This window comes from Haliaeetus albicilla, chromosome 11 (assembly GCF_947461875.1).
Source record: "Haliaeetus albicilla chromosome 11, bHalAlb1.1, whole genome shotgun sequence".
Classification (NCBI taxonomy): Eukaryota; Metazoa; Chordata; class Aves; order Accipitriformes; family Accipitridae; genus Haliaeetus; species Haliaeetus albicilla.
In genome coordinates, this window is record NC_091493.1 from 34733768 (window position 1) to 34756666 (window position 22899).

The window sequence follows — 22899 nt, forward strand, 5'->3', positions numbered from 1 at the left end:
TCACAGCAGCAAAACAAACACCACTGATGCAAGCAAATACTATCATTAACAAACTTATTTACAGTATTTGGCTGTGAATTTAAGGTTAAATGAGTTGTCAACACAAGACTACCCTCAAAAAAGGAATCTTCAACTAGAGTGGCACCAGCACAGTGACTATGCCCATGTTACCACACAGTCCCAGCAGAGCAGAAGGGGAAGTACACTAACCCAAGCAGTGACCATCCCTCCCTAGCAGTACCTTTTGGTTGTGGTCAATTGATCCTAAAGGTTCACCCTGTGAGCTGAACTAAGTGCCCTCTGGATAGCTGGTGCATGTCAAGGCATCAAAAATCTTTGTTTTCTCTCTACTGGAGCCGGGTTGAAGACAGGAGTCAAATTCAAGCAGTTGGGTTTTATTCCGTAGTTCTACAGAATAGTCCTTTCACTAGGGTTGTCATAGTGTACATGAAAAACATTTTTCGGTTGCTCAGAACATGTCCTTCGTAGTTTCTTTTTTTTAACCTGTAGAAAGTAAACAATCATGTCAGGGAAAAATGAAAAGCGACTAATCTAGCTGATCATATCTCTGTCGAATGACAAGAGTCAAAAACTTTTGCTTCAAAGTATTCATTCACGAACACTTCTTCAACAACTGCAGAAAGGAGATCCAACCGTAGAAGAGTTGAGTACTTATCTACTTAGACCCCCACCTTCATCATTTGTATCAAAGACTATCTTGACCATATGTTGACAATTGCCTACCATTATAGTAGTCAGCAGGATGAATTTAAATATTTCAACTTCCCAAATCAAGAAATGAAATTAATCTAAAAATATTTTAATGTAGCAAGTTTGGCTATAGAACCAGTGCAACATAAAGAGGACACCCATTGTATAACTGACTTTACTCTTAATCTTAACAGAGTAAGCTACAGATGCAACGGATTTACCACAAGTTATTTGGTTAAATTAAATACTGCAATTAGGATCATGCTGTTCGTAATTGTGGCTTTACAGTACCGATGCTCAAGTTGGCTGAGTTAGTTTTACTGTAAGTAAAATGCAAGTTTACAGAGAAACAAAATAATCTAGTATAGTATGCTGTATTCTGTTTCATGCTCAGTCACAATGATAACGTCTTCAAACAGATAAACAATATTTCAGCATTATGTTAATAATGCCAAAACATACAGGAATTTTAATGCCAAATTTACAACATAATACAGTGCTTAACAGACAGATTTCTCAGGTATGGTGGCCAAGTGAAAATGCTACACAGGACTGAGAAGCATCCAAGCACTACTCAGTGCATAAGAAGTGAAACACGCTGACAGGAATGTTTTACCTTTTGATGGAATCACTGTTCTAGAAGTTTGTGTCCCAAACTTAATGCAATGTAAAATGAATGTTGAACCCTTGCCTCAAACTTGAAGCAAAAGCACGACGTGTTATTTACAAACTTGAACCAGTAAAACCACTTTAAGAACAGAAAAAAAATTGTGATCACTTGACAAAGATGACAGAGCTTGATTACTGTGTTATGTGAACTAGAATGGTAATGAAGTTGTAAACAAACTTTAACCAAATTAGGTTAATGCATCTATTCTTAACTCAAGAATATTGTCACTTCAGCAAACAGTGATTTTTAAAGCTAAGGACACTATCAGAGGTTTTATTTTTGTTTAAAGCCAAAACTAATAAAAATCTGGAAGCTGGCAAATCATTTTTGTTCCCTATTAGCCTTCATTAACTTCTCCACTGCATACTTCAGTAAAACTTTCAAAACCCCTGTTTTTATCTAATTCTGCTTCAACTTAAGTAGCTGGTAGCAAAGTTGAAGCAAACATTATCAACACTTGAAAAATCCCTACTCAGAGTGGTTTGGTTTTCCACTGTTGGGGAAGAGATTAGACTGCTGGCATTGTTCTGCATAGAAAACAAAACACTAAAGCATTCATTTTTACTTTTAAAATAAAAACTTCCTCAAAATTAAACAGGTTTTGCAAATAAGCAAAGAAATATAAAGGTGAATCTGTCAATCACAGCAGTGTCCTTCTCATTCTCCCCCCTCCACCCCCAACCCCCTCCAAACTAACAGCATTGCCAAAGTGGCTGATGTGAAACTGATAGAATTAAATTCATTTACACGAAGCCTGGCTACAAAACAAAAAGAAACTTTGTCCCTGCCGCATCTATTTTTTATCTTTTTCCTGCATTTTGTAATGAATTCATGCAAGCATAAAGGGGGTTGTGTCAGGTTTTTGTGGGGGTTTTTTAAACAGGCATAAGGGTTGTGCAAGACAAAACTGAACAAACTTTTGTTTCACTTCAGAAAGATTTTATATTACCAACTCATTTCTCTTCATAACTAAAGGTGATAAAAAATAAATCCATAGTAATAAAAAAAACCAACCCCACAACCTGTAGTCACACTGTTTTTTCAAGTATGTTTCTCCCCTCATGAAAGAATTGCATTAGCCATACTACAAACCCATGTCACAATCATTAGGGTTTAGACCATAGATCCAGATCTCCTGGGCTCAGCTGGATCTCCAGCCAAGTTTACACAAGACTGGAAGCAGGAGGCTGATGGGTACACACACATGCATTACACCACTCCTCAACTCCCCGATTCTCACCACATCCACTATCACACCCCCCATCACATCCCCAAAGCAGGAGAAATGGCACAAGGAGCCACAAAGTGATCTTGGACAGCTACCATTGTTCACCGATTAATCAGGTGCAAATCTGGTTTGTGCTGATGGAGATGCACTTTGCAGACCTACGAGACTGGAGATTTTTGCCCACAATGTTTCTACATAGCACAGCATAATACACATCTTAGTATTTCATTCAGTCTGGAATTCACATCTCAATCTATTGCAATTATGGAAGCCAATGAAAAGTCAATGAGAGGGGTTCTACAAGAGTTGGTCCCAGCATTAAACACTAATACATATGAAAAAAAAGTGGACAAACTTCAAGTTACTATTAGTGATGCTGATAGGTTCAACTTTTCTTCCTTTCTCCTTAAATTCACCTCCCATTAATGCAAAGAGAAAGTGCAACTTTGCAGCATGTTTGTTCACATCAAGTTTTTCCTCAAGAACACATTTTGCAGTAACAAAATATGGTCTATAAAGTTGCAAAGTGCACAAGCTGAAGGCACAGAGTACAAACACATAGGAAAACAGATTTCAAAATACCAAGTAACAAAAAAAGAGATAAAAGAAAATCTGGAATTTAAAACTCCCTGACAGAAGATACATTTATATGGGACCAACTCTTAAAAGGTGACAACTTTTAAACTAATGAACAAATACTGCAAAATAATGAAAATTTATTCTTATTATTTAAGGAAAAGCTCCAGAAAATACCTTGAAGTTTAAAAACTAATACACTGACGTGTTAACTAGTTTTAAGAATGTCCTTAATATTTAAGAAAAGAGTGCAAAAAAGATTCTTCCATTCTAACGCTTTTGGAAGCTGCTGATTTTGGCTGCCCATTTCCACTTTGAAAGGATTGTTTTTCAAGGTGCATTCCTCACAAAAATCGCAGAACATGAACTTGTTGAGAGGCTAGACCAAGGAATCATGTCTTTCAAAGTCATCCCAATTGTAGCAGCAACTGACATTTTATTATATAAAGAAGAAAGTCCAAAATTCTTCTTTGAGGCATAGTTCGTGTCAGAGCTCGAGTATCAGCAGTTGCCAAAGGAGGCTCCGGATACCACCTGCGCTCCTCCAGTGTCTGTTCTGGCTAGGAATAGAAGCTGATCCAGTATATTCACTATCTGTACCCCCTGGAGCTTGCACAAGCTGATGAGCCATCTGAAATTACATAAAAAGTTCAAGAAATTCTCTCATATTAAAATTCCACCTTATGTCCTTTGCCCCCCTTCCCCCAACAGCCCAAAAACCAGCATTGCCTGCAAAACGTTAACAGTGTAAACAGAAGCTGATATACCACGTAAACATCCATTCACTCATTTCAGGTTGTAATAAGAGTTCATCATAAAACCATGTGACATTTTATGGTAGGAAATTGAGTGAACACACTCAGCTGAAAGCACAGGAGGGAACTTGGTGGAAAGAATGCAATAAAATGAACTGAAGTTAACAACAGTACCAGAACAGATACTATTCCCCAATCCCCAAGCCTATTTAATGACAATCAGGACTTTGTACTTCAATCCTAACATAGAATGTATGGGACTAGATTCTCTCCTGGCTAGATATTTAGTCAGCAGAGAAGATGAGACCTTTGACTGACTGCACCCAAATTAGGGCTGTCTGGAGTAGAGCAACCAACTGAGAATGGAAATACGATTCCTCCCTGTGTCTCTTCCCCCCGCTCCCTAATCTATATGGGGGGGGGAAATTAAGGGAGTAACAAAGTGAAGAATCTTACAGTTAAACATGCAGCAAGAGACTTTATCTACAAATGGAAGAGAAATTCCCTGCTGCATGACTTGAATATTTGTGGCCAAATACTGCCTTTAGTGTCTCAACGCAGGTGGATCCCAGATCGTATTAGACACTAATTGAGGGTTCCAAGTTAAAAACCCCTCCAAACTCTCCATTCTGTCACAGCAGGTGATTTATATCAGAGGTGGACTGGCTCATCATTTCATTGCCTGTTGTGTATCCTGACCAGGCAGAGACTTGGGACAACTATGTCCTTTTTCCTCAAGACCTCAGCTTCCACTTAAATGAAGTGGAAATTTCTTGGCCTCAGTAGCTAGGATATCTTACTACCTTACAGGTGGCTGTGGGACTCCAGCACAGTCAGCCAGGCTCTAGATCCAAGAAGTGCCTATTATTACTTAGAATGGTAAAGTTTACATTGGCAGACAGCTAGCTGCGTGTGGAGATGTAGCCTCTGACACCTTACCATCCCCCAAGAACCCAGAAGCCCACCACTACCTGTATGCCCAACCCGTCAGGGACTGTAGCACACTGGAGGGCAGGGTTAGACGCATACTTACTGTAAGTTAACTCTTCTCCAGCTCTCTTGCGTGACTGGTCACCTCTAGGAAAGAAGGGGAAGAAAGGTATTTTCATGATGACCTGACCTAATTGAAGATGTCCCTGCTCATTGCAAGGGAGTTGGACTAGATGACCTTTAAAGGTCCGTACCAACCCAAACCATTCTATGATTTTAAAAAAGGGAAAACAATAGTGAAGTACCTCCACACAACCATCAACTTTTACAGACTTTAGAAACAAAATGCAAACATAGTAGCAATAACACATGAACGCAGGATTCTCAATTTACTAAAACAGAAGTATAAGCTGTATTTTATAGATTTAATTAACCCATCCTTTTGTTAAAGATAGTAGGTTTGATTTTTATAAAATTAAGATGAGGAAAACTGCTCATATGCAGTGTGGTCTTAAGTCATGCATAAAACTGTTTTCCTTAATTCAAACTCCTCAACTAAACTTTATAGAATTATTTGAAAAATTCTGCATCTATCAGTCTAAAAAGGTAAGATGCTCCTGAAAACCCAACAATCAGACCCTAAGCAAGTCTGAGCTGCCAGCATTCCCTCTTCAAGCAGAGGATTTAAATAAATAACTAAAGTTGTGTAAACACCAGTTGACATCACTGCTCCTGAAAACCCAAAGTCAAATTCCCGTCTATTTGGAAAACTTTTTTTTTTCCTTTTTTTCTTGTGCACACAAACTCTTAAAGCTGGAAAATCCTGCTGCTTCACCAGTTTCTTGTGATGACAGATATGCTATTGATAGTGTTATATAAGGAAGAAAGATTTCAATATATTTTCATCACAGTGGTTGTAATTTCATATTTATCTTCTGGAAGTTGGTAGAAATAGCGGTTTTTTTGAATAACATGAAGCGTTCTTCCCTGAAACCACTCTTAAGGTGATGGATCTGCTGTGTATGCCTTAATTAAGGTCCTTCACAAGAGAAATACCAGCAATGAACTGGCTTGTATTCCCACTTGCTGCAGCAATAGTATTTAACAGTGTTGATAAGCTGACTATTTAAACCAGAGCCTGACATGACATTAATGCTGCTGAAGACACCTCACTGTGCTGTGTTCCTTATGGGTATTGTTGTAGGAAACGCAGCAGCAAAGACGACATCATTTTTTGGCGCAATTAGAAAACAGATGACATTTCATACTAACCCAGAAGAGAACAGACTTGGCATACTACTTGCTAAAAGAGAAAAACAATCCTTTCATACATATAAATATAAACATCTATATGTGTAGGAATATAACCTCATAACAATTCTGAAAAACTATAAATAAATATAATCTATGTTCATAACACAGGAAGAAGCACATTACATCTTGAAATACATTTCAAGGTAAAATGCATTTCAAATACCACTGCAAAATGGCATGCAGCAAATATATTACCTGTACCTCAGGTTTGTGTTCCTTGTGTCCTTTTAATGATGACAGACTCAACTCTAACACTTTATATAACCTCTATGTTTACCAGACTGCACTGACTCCCTCGCAGTACAACCATATAAAATACACTGTGCAAAACACATTCATCAGAGACTAAATGCCATCAATCAGTTATTCCACTGCAAAGTTTTACTTTGCATTTTTATTTAATAAATTGAAAGCAAGCTACGTAGAAACAGCAGTTGCACAAAAGCATGGGCTAGAGTGGGCCAATTTTCTAAACCTATAAGGCACACCAAAACTCTTCACATGTCCAATAGCCAGATCACCACATGCTGCAGAAAGCCAAAAGAAAGAGGAACTCTTAGGAATTAGACTCTGCAAACAACATGTGACAGAGAAACCTTTACTCAGTTCTTCCTTGTATGACTATCCTCAAGCCCTCATCTCTTCTTTGTCCCCACCTATAACACAGGATAGAAACAGTTTCCTATGGATTTGCATTAGTTCCAGTGCTAGAGAATTACTTTTCTGCATAAAACAGGAGTTGCTAAAATATATTCTGAAAGATCCCACCAAGTCTGTAACAGGAAAGCACAACAGAGGCATGTTGCCTTTGCAATGGTCAGCATCCTTCCTACTACCCTTCCTAGCCTTTTATACAGTATCCTCCTCACAGTACCAGCCAAAGAACTTCACAGTCAAGCTGACAAGCCTGTCTTATTTTCAGGTACCTAGGGAAAAATGTTTTTGAAACCAATTTTTTTGTGGATATGGACTGTTACTACTTGAAACTTCACTCTTAATTCTCTATGGAGTGTAAAACTGGTGAAATGCAGTTGTAAGCAGAACTATAAGTCACCTACAGAATTAGTAAGATTGAAAGTTAGACAAAAAATGTTCTTGGTTTTGTTTTGTTCTGTGCGTTACAATCTTCTGTCAGCATTATATGTTCACTCAGTTTCAAAGTCTAAACTTCTATTTCTTGGGCCAAACGCACTGCTTTTCTCAGCCCAAGCTCTTATGGCTTTTAGCGTCTTAACTCATGCATATCTATCAAAAAATTCTTTTCCTCAACAGAAAGCCTTACAAGGAACGAGTCTACAATACCATTTGCATTTGGGTCAGTAGTAGAGTTTTGAAGCTCAATAATTTACCAAGCTTTAAAGAGAGAGATTACCTTCAAGGAAAACCACACAAGAGTATGAAATCCAGGAGCACATCTAACACTAAACATAACCATGTCTAGTGGGTCTTCAAACTACAGGACCAGATTCTCAGCACTGCACAGGTAACAGGAAAGATGAAGATGTATTCCCTTCACGAACCTCTTGGGAACAGAGCACAATAGCTTCCCCAGCTTGATCTTGGTTTGTCAGACTACTGCAAAAGTGGCACACTGCTGTGGTGAAAGCGCTGTGCTTCTGTCTAGACAGTTAAATAGAAGAGCACAGAGCAACAGGCACAGCCCAGAGTGAACAATATAGGTTACAAAAATTTTCCACTGTCTCTTTTACTGTTTGTTCTTTTCCCCCCCCAATTCAATAGCCAGAAGAGAAATACCTATTTAAAATAAACACCTTGACAGTATAAAATAGCTCTGAAAGTGGAATAAGAAGTCATCAACTGACATTTTCAGAAGCGTCATGAAAAAAAAGTCAGCTTATAGAAAATAAACGGCCAAAGTAAAGGCTGAACAGGAGCATGATCACACATTAGAAGCGCGATCAAAACACAGGGAGGCATGAACTGTAAGCAATCTGTTTCATGAAAATATCTCAAGACTTCTGATCATCTACTTTCTGGTACCATCTGCAGGGTTGGTAGTGCTCAAAATGTATGGAAAATAAGGCCATATTTCAGATACTGAGTTCCGAAGGTTCTTTATTAACTCTTAAATTATTTCTTCAATAGATATCCAGCAATTAGATATCCAGCACAATTACTACTGAAGATTAATAATTATTACCTAGTAAATCCATTCTGCATAAGCTCTCTTTGAAGCTTCTGGTCTTGAGCAGCATATTCCTGAAGCTCAGATTCCACAGCAGGGGGTAGAATATTTGGGATGAATTTAGAAAATAAAGCTGGTGCCATCTGTACCCATTCTGTAAGAAGAAGGAAAGCAACAACAAAACACATGGAAAAGATATTTTGAAAATTTTACTCTTTGACAAATGTAACTTTGCTCTATTTAAATACATTTTAGGATCTTGAATTAAAAAACAACAAAAACAAAAAACCCCAAAGCATCCCCCCAAAACCACAGAAACCAAGCCTTAAAGTAGAACACATAATCAAACTCTTAAAATCAGATGTTTACATGTAGATAATGGAATTACTGGTTTTTTTTGCTCATCAACGTCATCATCAAATTGAAATTCAGTTCTTGCTGCATCTCGTAGGGCCTGCTGAGTCTCTGGACATTCTCATGGACAGGTAATGACGATCAGCAAACTCACCTTGATAAATCAGCTCATTTGTAACACTTTACTCCAGGAAGTGTATTCACAAAATTTACACCTCTCTTCCCTGAGCCTTACTTCTAGAAAGCACAGTAGTATCACCATACAACCCTGCTTCTCCATCCCCCATTTCAAATGAATTAATGCAATTCTCTCACTGATCTTCCAGAGCTTAGATGAACACTTTTTAACATTTGTTATATAATTTTAACCTGTACTAGTTCAGCTTCAGGATAGAAATGTGATTTAATTTCACTACACTGAACATTGCCTTACAGAAGCAAGACAGATTATGTTAAAGTTGCTTCAAGGCTGATGATAAGAAACACAGAAGACTGAGCAAAAGATGAAAATGGGGTTTATAGCAACTGTGTAAGAAGTTCTAAGAAAAATAAATACTCCTCAAGTATTTCTGAAGCCAGACTTTCCAGAGGTTCTAGCAGTTATCTTAAACCTCATCTTTACTTCGAAAAAGGGATGCTTTTAAACATATTCACTAAGGCACATGACGAGTTTTTATCCAATTCCCATATTTGGTTACTTGGTCCATGCCAAGCTTCAACAGTCTTTAATCAGCAAACTCACTAAATAATCATTACTATATGTGCAGGTTTAAACAGAAAACAATGCACTAAGCTCCCTCATCATAGAATCATTTAAGGTCGGAAAAGACCCTTAAGATCATTGAGTCCAACTCTAAACCTAGCACTGCCAAGTCCGCCACTAAACCATGTCCTTAAGCGCCACACCTACACATCTTTTAAATACCTCCAGGGATGGTGACTCCACCACTTCCCTGGGCAGCCTCTTCCAGTGCTTGACAGCCCTTTCGGTGAAGACATTTTTCCTAATATCCAATCTAAACCTCCCCTGGCACAACTTTAGGCCATTTCCTCTCATCCTGTCACTTGGTATTTGGGAGAAGAGACCGACCCCCACCTCGCTACAACCTCCTTTCAGGTAGTTGTGGAGAGCGATAAGGTCTCCCCTCAGCCTCCTCTTCTCCAGACTAAACAACCCCAGTTCCCTCAGCCACTCCTCGTAAGACTTGTTCTCCAGACCCCTCACCACCTTCGTTGCCCTCCTCTGGACACGCTCCAGCACCTCCATGTCTTTCCTGCAGCGAGGGGCCCAAAACTGAACACAGGACTCGAGGTGCGGCCTCACCAGTGCCGAGTACAGGGGGACGATCACCTCCCTGCTCCTGCTGGCCACACTGTTTCTGATACAGGCCAGGATACCGTTGGCCTTCTTGGCCACCTGGACACACGGCCGGCTCACATTCAGCTGTCGACCAACACCCCCAGGTCCTTTTCCACCAGGCAGCTTTCCAGCCACTCTTCCCCAAGCCTGTAGCGCTGCGTGGGGTTGTTGTGACCCAGGTGCAGGACCCAGCACTTGGCCTTGTTCAACCTCATACAACTGGCCTCGACCCATTGACCCAGCCTGTCCAGATCCCTCTGTAGAGCCTTCCTACCCTCCAGCAGATCAACACTCCCACCCAACTTGGTGTCACCTGAAAACTTACTGCAGGTGCACTTGATCCCCTTGTCCAGATCATTGACAGAGATACTGGCCCCAGTACTGAGCCCTGGGGAACACCACCTGTGACAGACACCAGCTGGATTTCACTCCATTCACCACAACTCTTTGGCCCCAGCCATCCAGCCAGCTTTTTACCCAGCAAAGCGTACACCCATCCAAGCCACGAGCAGCCAGTTTCTCCAGGAGAATGCTGTGGGAAATGGTGTCAAAGGCTTCACTGAAGTCCAGGTAGACAACATCCACAGCCTTTCCCTCATCCACTAAGCAGGTCACCTTGTCACAGAAGGAGATCAGGTTGGTCAAGCAGGTCCTGCCTTTCATAAACCCATGCTGGCTGGGCCCGATCACCTGGTTGTCCTGTACATGCCGTGTGATGGCACTCAAGATAGTCTACTCCATAACCTTCCCTGGCACCAAGGTCAGGCTGACAGGCCTGTAGTTCCACAGATCCCACAGACCATAGCAGTACTCGATTAAAAAAAAAAACAACAAACAAAACCAACCCCCCTCCCCCCCAAAACCAAACCAACAAAACAAACAACACTCTACAGACATGAAATGGCATTTTTCATCTTATGAAATACAGCAAAAAAGTACCATGCAGAACATGTTACCTACAAAAAAACCTACCGCTACTGAATAATTTAGCTAAGCTAATAAACTGTCTTGGAATTCACAACATGAAATACTGTGGTATGGTATTTCATGCCACTACCAGATCATTATAGGTGAGGTGAAAAGAGTATTTCACATTAAATCCAAGTAGGCCAACTAGCAGCCCAAGCACCTGCCCAGGCTTCAGCCTTTTCTACTGGGGCCACCGCGTGCTGAGCTAGAATTAGAAGACAGTCTTTTCTGGCAACTTTTGAAGTCTAACAGCTGTCAAGTACTTGCAACTTGAAGAGAAAGTAACAGAAGAGAAAGAGAAGAGAAAGTCCATGGCCACCAGCCACATAAGCATCACTTCTCCATTTGCTCTCTGCGCTGCCTAAACAGATGATTCCCAGTGCTGCTTTAATCCCCCAGCACCTCCCACTGGCCACATTTTACGCTTTACTTCCCAGTTATCTGCTCCCCAGTCCCCATGATACATCCAATGGAGCATGTCCCACAGAATAAGTGAGCTGCACTACCTCAGAGGAACTCTTGCCCTGATTGTTTCAGAATTCATCCTCAAAAACCAGCACCACCAAAGAACAGCCTTTTACATCAATAAGTCTATCCTGTGCTCTTCTGGTTGGAATGACATTAAAGTTCCTCGTTTTCTCAGAGGCTGAGAAGTTTGAGGAGCAGGTAATTAGAGCAAATGTGTATCTGTTTAAGCACTAGCTTAAAGTCAATCACCTGGGTCTTCATACCCAGCTGTGAAAAGCAGGCATCACGAATTGTAGGAACATTTTTTTATACTTAAAGATCTTACAGACATAAGACAACTATTCAAAAATCTGATTAGGCCCATGATACCAACCCAAACCAATGTCTGTTGTGTTATATAGTAGACAGCAAGACAGGCATCATCTGAAATGGACAACTGGGAAATCGTAAGTCCATCATCTACAATACTAAGTGCAGCACAACAAAACCATACTGAGCTGCTTTCAGAAGAATTATACTTTTATACTTATGTATATAACCCTCCTTCCTTTGGTACTGAACAGTTTATAAAAATGAAATTAGTATTGCCTTCAAAAATTATGGTAGGATGTTAATTTTGCTGTTGTAAAAATAATCTTTGCTTACTGAAAGTGCTTTATCCATGCATTTTGTAAATGGAGGGTCCACCACGTTCCTGACGTGTATACATGCTAAACATTGCACTGCAGAAAAGGGCTTTTTTTGTAAAGCTCTCCCATCCTCATTTCTATTTCTGTAAACATGGATTGCAAAGCAAAACCAGACTGAAGCTCAGACACAATCCTCTCAGTCCCACCAAGGTAAGAAGAAAGTATCAGTATTGCAAAAGGAAGGGAATCAGGTACCATTTTTTAAACGGATATTTTGAATACTCCCTGTTTCTAAAGTCTTTTCAAACACAGGCTAGAGCTCTGCTCGGTTCTCCAAAACTTACAGAACCAAAGATTTTGGTACAAAATTGATTAAAATCTGCAACACCATTTTTCTATCAATATAACTGCTGTTGCACAAGATGTCATGATGTACTCACAAGTTAAATTAAGCTCTTCCATGAAATAATACCAACCAAGTAATGGCTTCATAGACAAAACAGTCATCTCATGTCAAAGATCTGGCTGAAGTGCAACTCACAATATAACTTTCACTATTTCAATACTTCTAAACTTCTGCCATGACTGACTTCTTAAACAGCCTTCTTTCTTTATTTCTACAAAGCAAAAGAAATTGGTGTTCCCTCTGTCCCCAGAGTAGAGGGTTGGGTTGTTTTTTTCAAAATTAATTTGGTGTTCACATGGTACCCAGGTCACAGAAATGGGCAACAAGAAGAACCAGGGCCTTTGCATAGTAGACACTAAGCATTATGATGGACAGAACACAATGCACATTTGTTTGTTAAATGTGCATTAGATAGACAGCAACCGAATACATATTTAGGAAAACATAACATAACCACAGTATGAGAGACTCCTAGAAACATTTTTCTTTTTTTACCTGGTCGTAGTGTATACAGGCCTTTCACTATATTTGCCATGGTTGAAGGAGTTATTTGAAACGGCGTTGACTGAGCTTCCAAAAGTAAAGCTGAAATAAAATTAAGAGAATTAGCCATTTTTCTAACCAAGAAATACAGGCTCTTAAACATACATTTTTGTATCGAAGAAATACAGTAGTTGTGCTTTTTTTGTTATCTGATGTCCTCACAAAGGAAACAGCCAGTTATCTGATTGCAACTTAATCCTCAAGAGTAATAAACCATCACCTTTCAATAGAAGTATTCTGTTCAAATTTTGTATGATGAAAATATGAAATAACTTATTTTTCATCTGTTTTCAGACAGGCAGCAGGAGTTCTGAGGAAAAACCAAGCAAGCGATAGCTCTCAGTATTCAGATGCAGAACTGAAGTAAACAACTTATTTTTAGAAGCACTCTCATACCGAGTGTGCTAAACACCTCGAGATCCACAGATCCTCGCTTTACAGTGTTTAGCATCTTGTCCATTAAACTAAGGCTGCATTGAAAGTCTATAAATGAAGTAGTGTAAAAAAAAAAGGTAAAAAATAAGAAAAGTTGTTTGTTCTTTTAAACACAAGTGAACATCTCTATTTCACTTCTGGTCTCTTCTGTAGTAAACATTGCAATAACTGCATTTTCCTCTTGCAGGAAAACTTGGTAATAGCAGATCTACTGCTTGTATTACAATAGCCAGACCTTCAGCCTGCCTTGTATTTATTTGAGGTTTGTACATCCATCTGAATTACATAAACAAACAAACAAAAAAATAAATCAGTAAGGTTTAAAACTAACTGCTGCCTTTCAGTTTTTATGCCTCTACAAAGGACTTGAGCAGTATACACACCTTTCTGTGCCCACTATATAGAGGAGAAATGACTCTTACAATTCTACCTAAAGGGCAGATCTCTTGTGCTTACATTGTAGAGACTCTGGTTTTTAAACTTCAAAGCTTCTTCAGTTCTGTCTTCAGCATCTGCCACTATAGTACTTACCATAAAAAGAAAAATCTTCTGCAGCATGTTCTTCTCTTTGTGAAACTGTTTAAGGGGCTCATGTAATAGGGAGATTAAAAAAAGAAAGTATTTTTTCTAACCTCCAAGTAATCAAAGTGGTTATATTTAACTGTTATGGATGAATTTATTTTACAAAGAACCATCTTAAAAGTGCTTGTTCCTTTCAGCTGAAGCCTTGAGGGGGTGAGAACCTGTGATTTGTTTTGTAATGACATATTTACAGCCTCTTTCCTAAAGATTTTTCAAACAGCCTTTTGGCAGCCAGGAAGTTGCGAATCATAAAATTAAAAAAAGGGCATAATGCTTTGTAAGGAAAATATGCAGACAGTAATGCACAATCTATACAATGTGTGTGTATATACATATATTTAATTAGACTGTAGCTACTTCAGCATAAACTTCACCAACAGATTTGTAAAGTGTCCAGAGAACTCAAAATTTATTCTTCATATGCAGGCACCAAATTATATTCCAAAGCTATGTATAACAAATTATTTAAAACAGAATAAGCCTAAAAATTAATACTGACTTAAAGACCACAAAGTCTAGAGTTAAAAGTCACTTGAACATTTTAATATATGTTAAGAAGTAATTGAATTAACAGACTTTCTTGATTTTACTCCTGATAAACTGAAAACCGTGCTCTCCAGTAGTATCCAAGTTATAACTAGTAAAAGCAATATAAAAATATTTCAGAAGCTACTTTATGTAATTGTATATATACAGGGCATACTGTGGAAGAGAAAGAAGCTATTCAGAGTTGCCCTGGGGACAAACCAAGCATTAACAGAAGCTGCTCACAACTACATAACGAACTAGAGGGTATCTTACTACTGGGGTATCTCTGAGTAAATGGAAAACTGCAGGTCACACTCCACCTACAGATTAAATCCTAAATACAGTGCCTATACCCCAAGCACACAGTTGTATGTACTGCCATCTTTCAATATTTTTTTATTTTATTTTTAAATAACATAGAACAAGTAGATGGCAGAGACAAAGAAAAATTTTATTTTATGGTATATATGGATCGAAGACAAGACGTGATGAGCACACCAGACTGGCAGTGCATCTCATTCCTCTCAGCCTGTGGTACTGGAGACATACTCCTTCTACCTACTCCCAGAAGCTCCACCTGTGGCATTTACAAAGACAGAACAGGGTGAGGCAGAATAAAACTAAACCTCAGATGAATGACAGTGGTAATGACACTATGATACTATCTGACCACCTCCACAGTGTTTATGAACTAATATTGCACTTTACAGACTAAGTAACCAATATGCAAAGAAGTTAATTAACCTGCAAATAGTCTTGAAAATAACTCATGGCAGAACCAAAGAAGAGAAGTGTGGGATCCCATGATGAAATGCTTTAATTGCAGAAAGATACAAGATGCTTTGAAATATTGTTGAACTGAAGTAAGACACAATACCCAGAATGGCCTCAGGATTTTTTTGAGGAATGGAGGATGAACTGTATTGAAGTAAGTGAGGTATGAACCTGCAGCACTTCAGGTACTCTGAAGTTTGCCCCTTGATGAAGGTTTAAGCTACTTCCTAATTACAGTGGCGTCCTTGGGGCAAGATCCAGGACTGCAGTAATTCCAAGAGTAGCAGATGATATCTTACAAGTTCAAACTCACTTGCTCATAACTCAAGATTCACTTGCAGAAACTATGAGTTGGCTATCCTAAAAATCTTTTCTGTCCTTCAACATTCCTTTCAAAATAGATTTATTTTGCTTGGCAAAGATGTAATTTTTCTGGCAGAACAATGAAACTTTTGCATGTTAGAACAGAAGATTTTTTTCCTCCCTTTGCAGTAATCTAATAGAACTTCAAAGTAAGATATTTTAACCAATCATACATAAGTATGGCTTAGGCAGATGTAGTCAAAGTTGTAACTATTCAATAATGCACTTAAAGTTATAAAGTGTATTCCCATTAAATGCAACTCAAAGTAAAACAAATGTATTCCAGAGATCTTTATCCCATTGTACAAACTATGCTCTCTAGTGCTTAATTCTAATATATATGCAATATTTATATTTGTGGCAGGTTGACCCTGGCTGAACGCCAGGTACCCACCGAAGCCATTCTATCACTCCCCCTCCTCAGCTGGACAGGGGAGAGAAAATATAACAAAGGGCTCGTGGGTCAAGATAAGGACAGGAGAGATCACTCACCAATTACTGTCACGGGCAAAACAGACTCAACTTGGGGAAAATTAACTCAATTTATTACCAATCAACCAGATTAGGGTAATGAGAAATAAAACCAAATCTCAGAACACCTTCCCTCCAGCCCTCCCTTCTTCCTGGGCAGAACTTCACTCCCAGACTCTCTACCTACCCCCCCTCCAGCGGTGCAGGGGGACAGCAAATGGGGTTTATGGTCAGTTTATCATGTTATTTCTGCCGCTTCATCCTCCTCAGGGGGAGGACTCATCACACTCTTCCCCTGCTCCAGCGTGGGGTCCCACCCACAGAAGACAGTTCTCCATGAACTGCTCCAGCGTGGGTCCTTCCCATGGGCTGCAGTTCTTCACAAACTGCTCCAGTGTGGGTCCCTCCCATGGGCTGCAGTCCTTCAGGAGCACACTGCTCCAGCGTGGGTCCCCCACAGGGTCACAAGTCCTGCCAGAAAACCTGCTCCGTGGGCTCCTCTCTCCACAGGGCCACAGGTCCTGCCAGGAGCCTGCCTCGGCCCAGGCTTCCCACGGGGTCACAGCCTCCTTTGGGCATCCCCTGCTCTGGCATGGGGTCCTCCCCGGGCTGCATGTGGAGATCTGCTCCACTGTGGACCTCCCTGGGCTGCAGGGGGACAGCCTGCCTCACCGTGGTCTTCCCCATGGGCTGCAGGGGAAGCTCTGCTCCGGCGCCTGGAGCATCTCCTGCCCCTCCTTCTGCACTGACCTGGGGGTCTGCAGGGCTGGGGCTCTCACAGGTTCTCACTCCTCTCTCCGGCTGCCATTTCTGTCTGTCCCAGCAACTTATTTTTTCCTTCTTAAAACTGTTACAACAGAGGCACTACCACTATCACTGATGGGCTCAGACTTGGCCAGCAGCAGGTCCGTCTTAGAGCTGGCTGGTATTGGCTTTGTTGGACACAGGGGAAGCTTCCAGCAGCTTCTCACAGAAGCCACCCCTGTAACCACCACCACCCCCCCCCCGCTACCAAAACCTTGCCACACAAAGCCAATACAATATTATTTTGCAGAATAGCAACTTCGATATTTCCACAGAACTTGAGCCCTTGCACAACTTTGAGAAATACAGGGATGCACAGCTGTAACGATGGAGCCATCACCAGTGCACAGCCTAAACAAACCTTCACAGCACAGGCTCACCTGGAAGTTCTGCCCTTTAGAAATATCATCAGATCACATGCATTCAAATCTACAGTATAATAAATTACCTTTCTCTCAGCTAAATTATATCGGGTCCATCTGACCACACATACTCTTCTACTTCACTGTGATAACATCAGATTCACCTTGAATAAGGTTCCTGTATCCCAGTCTTTACTCCCAAATCTAGTCCATGCAAAGCACTTGACTGAACCCCACATGCCAACTGCAATTAAACGGGAAGGGAACTGCTACCGCTGGCGTCCCCGAGATGTGCCTGTAGGTTGTTGTTTGTTTGGGTTGAGGCTTCTTGGGAGGTTGGTTGTTTTCTGTTATTTTTTTTTGTTCTTTGGGGTTTGTCGGGGTTTTTTCACCTGCTGCCTATTTTATTATTAAATTGTCTGATGAAGTTTGATCATATATTACCTTTTCATTACTTTAACCCAGGTACATGTCAGCTATTGATTTAGAACTTCAAAAGCCATTTGCATGAAAACTGACCTTCCCTCTGGCTTAACCCTCACACTTGCTGTTACATCAAACTCCTTGTGATTCTGCATTTTTATTTTCTTTTAAACAGAACTAAAAATAAATTCTTAGCAAGTTAAATTCTTCAAAAGTTTGTAATTAATTAAAAGGTAGGTGAGAAAAAAAACATTAAAAGTTGTATTTATTACTAGGCATTTGCCACTAGGCATTTAATGAAGCCACAGATTACTTTTGAAATATTCATTACATAGCCCAAAAGCTTTATAAAGTATCTAATAAAAATGCCACAAAATAAAAATTCCAAGTCTTAATAACATGGAAAATATTCAGTGTTGTAACAAGAATAAATATGAAAAACAAAGCTATAAATATAGAAATATAGACTTTTGGACTTCTATAACTGGGAAATAAGGTGGTATTTTCATGTTTACAATTTTATGAAGGCTTACTGAAATAGGAACATTATTGCTATTTCTTTACCAAGGAGCCAGATTAAACATGACGGTCATTATTTGAGACTATGTTTTCCAATTAAAAAATACCCTTACTTTGAGGTGCTGCAACTTAATCAACATGGAACAAGAAAAATAACAAACACTGCTGCAACTTTTTTAAAATAACTTAGTTCTTTGATGAAAAGTTTAGTTCAGTGACAAAATTTGTGTGTAGATTAAATGTTATTTAAAGAATATGAGGGTATTCTGTGATACTTCATAACAGTACTGTTTCCAATATGGTTACAATACAATTACTTAGCCCTGTCAAATCACAGCTACCACTTCAATATTAGTGATACCACCCTTAAACTGGCAAGTGTGTTATTCTCGATTATTCCATCAGGTCTGCAGAGCACAGAGGATATAAGAAAGATTAATAGCTACAAAAGCTATCCTATACAGCCCTTGGGCGGGTAGGGGTAGGTACCTGCCGAGGTCTAAGACCAGACTGACATTAACGTGCCAATTCAGTATTCTGAAGAGGAAGGAATGGCTGATTATACTGCAATAGCAGAGCCCCAGCACACTGCCCACATGCTGGAAAAGAAATGGAACACATACTGCAGTTGATTTTCACTATCGGTTATCTCTGTCTACCAATATTTGGAATGAAGAGAGGAAGGAAAACGCTGGTTTAAGGTTAGAATGGGAATTTGAAGTGGAGGTAATGGGATTAAACTATTTGCCTATGTAGAATAAGCCAGAAATTAAACACTGAACAGATTCACAGTCTTGTAGATGCACATAAGTCTTTAAAAATTACTTTTAACAAAGAACTTGATAATAAAAAGCATCCCTTCCCTACATCTCAAAAAGGACCCTTTATGCTATAGAACCCTCTTGTCCCCCAAACATTTGCTGCCCAAAGCTGGTATTTCAACAACTTTATAGCTGGGAAAAAAGTAAATTAGCTTTTTGTTGTAGAAGAATTCTAACAGAAATCACCCCATTTTAGTCTGGTACAAATACACTGGAATGAATCAGTATTTTCTCCTAGTGCTCTGCTACCTTGCTTCATTTTTTGAGGCTCTCAGGAAGGAATCTTCTCATTTCATTTTACCCATCTAGACATGTAGGCTAATTCTAAAGACAGAGAGCAAGTCACTCCACAGGCAAGTAATTCTGCCTTTTTTTTTTTTTAAGAAACCTACCATTTTATTTTTCTGTATCATTCTTAAACTTAAAAAGCAAGAAGCATAGCTTTATGAAGGTGGCAAAGTGAGGTTGTGCAGGTTTTCTTCTCATACTGATTTTGCACAGTTTAAGGAAAAAAATAAGCAAAGCAGTGTCTAGGGGCTGAGCAACATCCAATATATTACAGAAGGGAAAAGCCTCAGCAATCGAGAAGGACATTTTTTTAACAACATATTGCTTCTGCCATCACAGTAGTCACTCTGTGTCTCAAAGAAAAAAGAACAGTGATTTCAAATGCTTAAGGGCAGATTATATATTAATGCTTTAGTTCAGATTAGAAATGTGCTTTTGAAGCAAATTCACTGATCATCCCCACTTACTGCTCCTTGGTTCATATGACCGAGCTGCCTTGGAGCCTATTAACTTAATTCCTTTTGGACAAGATTAAACCAGATGTGCTCAAACTACTAACTGGCATTCTGTCCACAGGACCAGACATTAGCAAGCATGAAATACAACTCTCCAAAACACATGTAAGGCGAACACTGGGTCCTCAACACCAACACGCAGGTCTTTCATACTCTGTAGATCTGCTCCCTTTGCACTACACCACTTACTAATGTAGACGTAGCCTAAAACGTGCAAGGAAACCTTCAGCTCTTCCTACAGGGCACATACATTTCAAGATATAAAACCATGGTCATCGAACTTCTGCTGCACCAAACCTATAATGAAGCTCCATGCTTTTTTGCCAGGACACTGGGCTACACTGACTTTTGATCCAGTTCAGTACAGCCATTCAAAAACAAGTTCATTTATGAAACTAACTACTATTTCTTTATGAAACAGAAGCATTAGATGTGACACATAAAGGAGAAGCACAAAGAACAACTTCTTGAATGTAAATCCAAAAGGGCAGCATACAAAAAGCATGGAGGCAATGCCTTCTGTAAGAAGCTGCAAAATAACAGGAGTGTTTTCCCCCCTTTTCAGGGGATTTTCTCTGCAGTTTGTGGGTCAAGGCAACTACAGCTTGCTTCTCATATGCAGATCATTTGAGACAGATGTCAAATTGGAGGGAAAAAAAAGAAATGCCAACTAGAGCAGGGAAAAAGTCAACCCAATCCATCTTTTTCTTGTCTATCTCTGTCAAAGGGTGAGGCATGGAGAGTGAATTAAAAAACCCAACACATCAAAATAAACCCTGTGGTCTCTGTTGTAACTGTATAGTCAGGCTATGAACCTGGCATCAATCACAGTCCTTCTCTCAGCCTTTTGCACTGCTGCTCTTCTCCTGGGGTATTCACAAACAAAAGCTAGATATGGAATTTATTAACTAAAGGCATTATGTCATAGCAGTACACAGCCAAAGCGATGAGGGTCCCTTGCTTGACTGAGATCAACAGGCTTCTGGAGGTCAACATAGCAAAACACATCTGCTAAGTGTGTAGATCTGGACGCCCATGGAGAAACACACCCTCTCCTGCTTACCCACTGCACAAATAACAGGAAAAATCTCTGCACAGGAAACATGCTCCCTGCTACATCTATCAACCTCTAACAGTTATAACTTGATTCATTCTCTGTAATTTTGTATTAAATTTGTACCTGCTGCAACCAAAAAGGACAGCTGCACAACTTCATCGTCAAAAAGCTGTTAGCAACCTTCTCCAACTTTTGAGTTAACTTTTCTGGTACTTTTCAGAAAGCACCAATGCAGTGGAAATAGCTTTCCTGACATCTTTATAAAGGAAAACCTTTTCCAACATAAACAGACCTTCTATTGAACTATAATATACCTCCAGCAAAAAAATAAAAATTAAGAAAATGGAGCAGCAAGATCCCTTCACCACAGCTGAACCCAAGTGACATAACTGGGAAGAAAGCTGTCGTATGTAAGAATCTTCAGAGAAAAGTTTTTGCCAGTAATTAATGAGAAACTGCAAACATAATGAAATAGGCTGTGATTCCTCACGCTCCTCCAGACTTTTTACAAAAATATTTTTCTTGGAAAACCATGAGAAAAGCTGCTAGTTACAGATTATGCATTTCTACACTGGATTTTAGCTCTGAACTCACATAAGCACTGATACGGAGAACTACATTCAACAATTGCCTACATGCTATTAGAATCTACATACAAATAACCGCTCTGTATGCTCAGGTTTCCATAACTAATTCTGTAATTATCTTGATATATATCATGAACAAAAATCTGACACAGCCAGAAGCTGAGATCTAATGCTTTAATCCTCAATAATCGTTTTGCCTAGATTTCACATGTTTTCAAGCCCATGCCCTAGTTCTGAATCAGTAAGTTTCAAGGGAACTGTCTCATTCACAGGCCGTGTTATCACCTTGGATCCTGATAACAATTTTAAGACCCATGAAGTCTTAGGCCCTATTTATTCTATGGCATTTTCGCCATGTCCCAAGAGGTTTCCTTTCCTCTGGATAAAAAGGACCTGCTTCAATGATTTATTCCTGACATAGTAGATCAAAGATGGGAACACACAAATATTTACTGTCTACCCCTGTCAATAGGAACAAAATCGGAAGTGTTGAAGAAAGTGCTTTTCCCTCTGATAGAGTTCACTTGACTTCCTAGTTGAGTAACTTCTGTCCAGAAGTTCAGGCAGATGCTTCTTTGGGAAGAACCAGCTTGTATTGAATGATATCTACCAGTACATTGATCCTACAGGAGTGGAAACCACTTCCTGAACTCAAAACACTTAACATGGAAGGAAGGAAACAGCTCATACACACACAGATAGAAATGGATGAAGTACTACAGTGATATGCTAAGGCTACCACTTATTTGGAAGTGCCATAATCAATCTGATACATCCCACTTCCCCCATGAACACCAGTGTAAGCGAAGAATAAGGAGAATCCTCTTCCTCAGATTGCCTTCTAAAACTGCTTTCACCTATATGACCAGTTTCAGTCATAATTGCTTTTCGTCTCAGTATCAAGATATTGAGAACCTCATCAACCCTGCCAGTTCAGGACTCCAGCCTAGCACTCACCTTCCTTTCTTTAGTTTCTGGAAAGAGAACAGGGGTAATTGCAAACTCTTGTAATTGTAAACCATGTGATCTATCCACCAACCAGAAACAACAGTACACTGTTAATAGCTTTTCCTCTTTTGTTAGATTAAAAAGCAAGCTTGTTTTGGGCACTAAGTTGCCAATATCCAAAGAAAGAAGAGTGGCAGTTACTTGCAAATACTCTCTGCCATTGAATTTTACCTACTGCAAGTACTAAAGTAGAGAGTTTCAGGAGCTGTTACTCATCTTCACCACTGAAGACAGTTAACATTCGCAGTAATTGCCATTCTTCTAGACACAAGAACAAAGAGGCAGGATGTTTCCAGGGCACTG

The 22899-nt window shown here is 39.6% G+C and overlaps 1 protein-coding gene across 2 annotated transcripts in view; it reads right to left on the minus strand.

Moving 5' to 3' along the window:
• Positions 1–379: 379 nt before the first annotated feature.
• Positions 380–22899, minus strand: part of CACUL1 (CDK2 associated cullin domain 1) — a 54605-nt gene continuing 32085 nt past the window's right edge. For both annotated transcript variants that reach the window (XM_069797086.1, XM_069797085.1), the window contains 4 exons: positions 13012–13101; positions 8346–8484; positions 4974–5017; positions 380–3816 (listed from right to left, as the gene is read on the minus strand). In XM_069797086.1, the coding sequence (XP_069653187.1) occupies positions 3776–3816; positions 4974–5017; positions 8346–8484; positions 13012–13101 (314 nt within the window). In that variant the 3' untranslated portion in view covers positions 380–3775. The remainder of the gene's footprint in view (positions 3817–4973; positions 5018–8345; positions 8485–13011; positions 13102–22899) is intronic.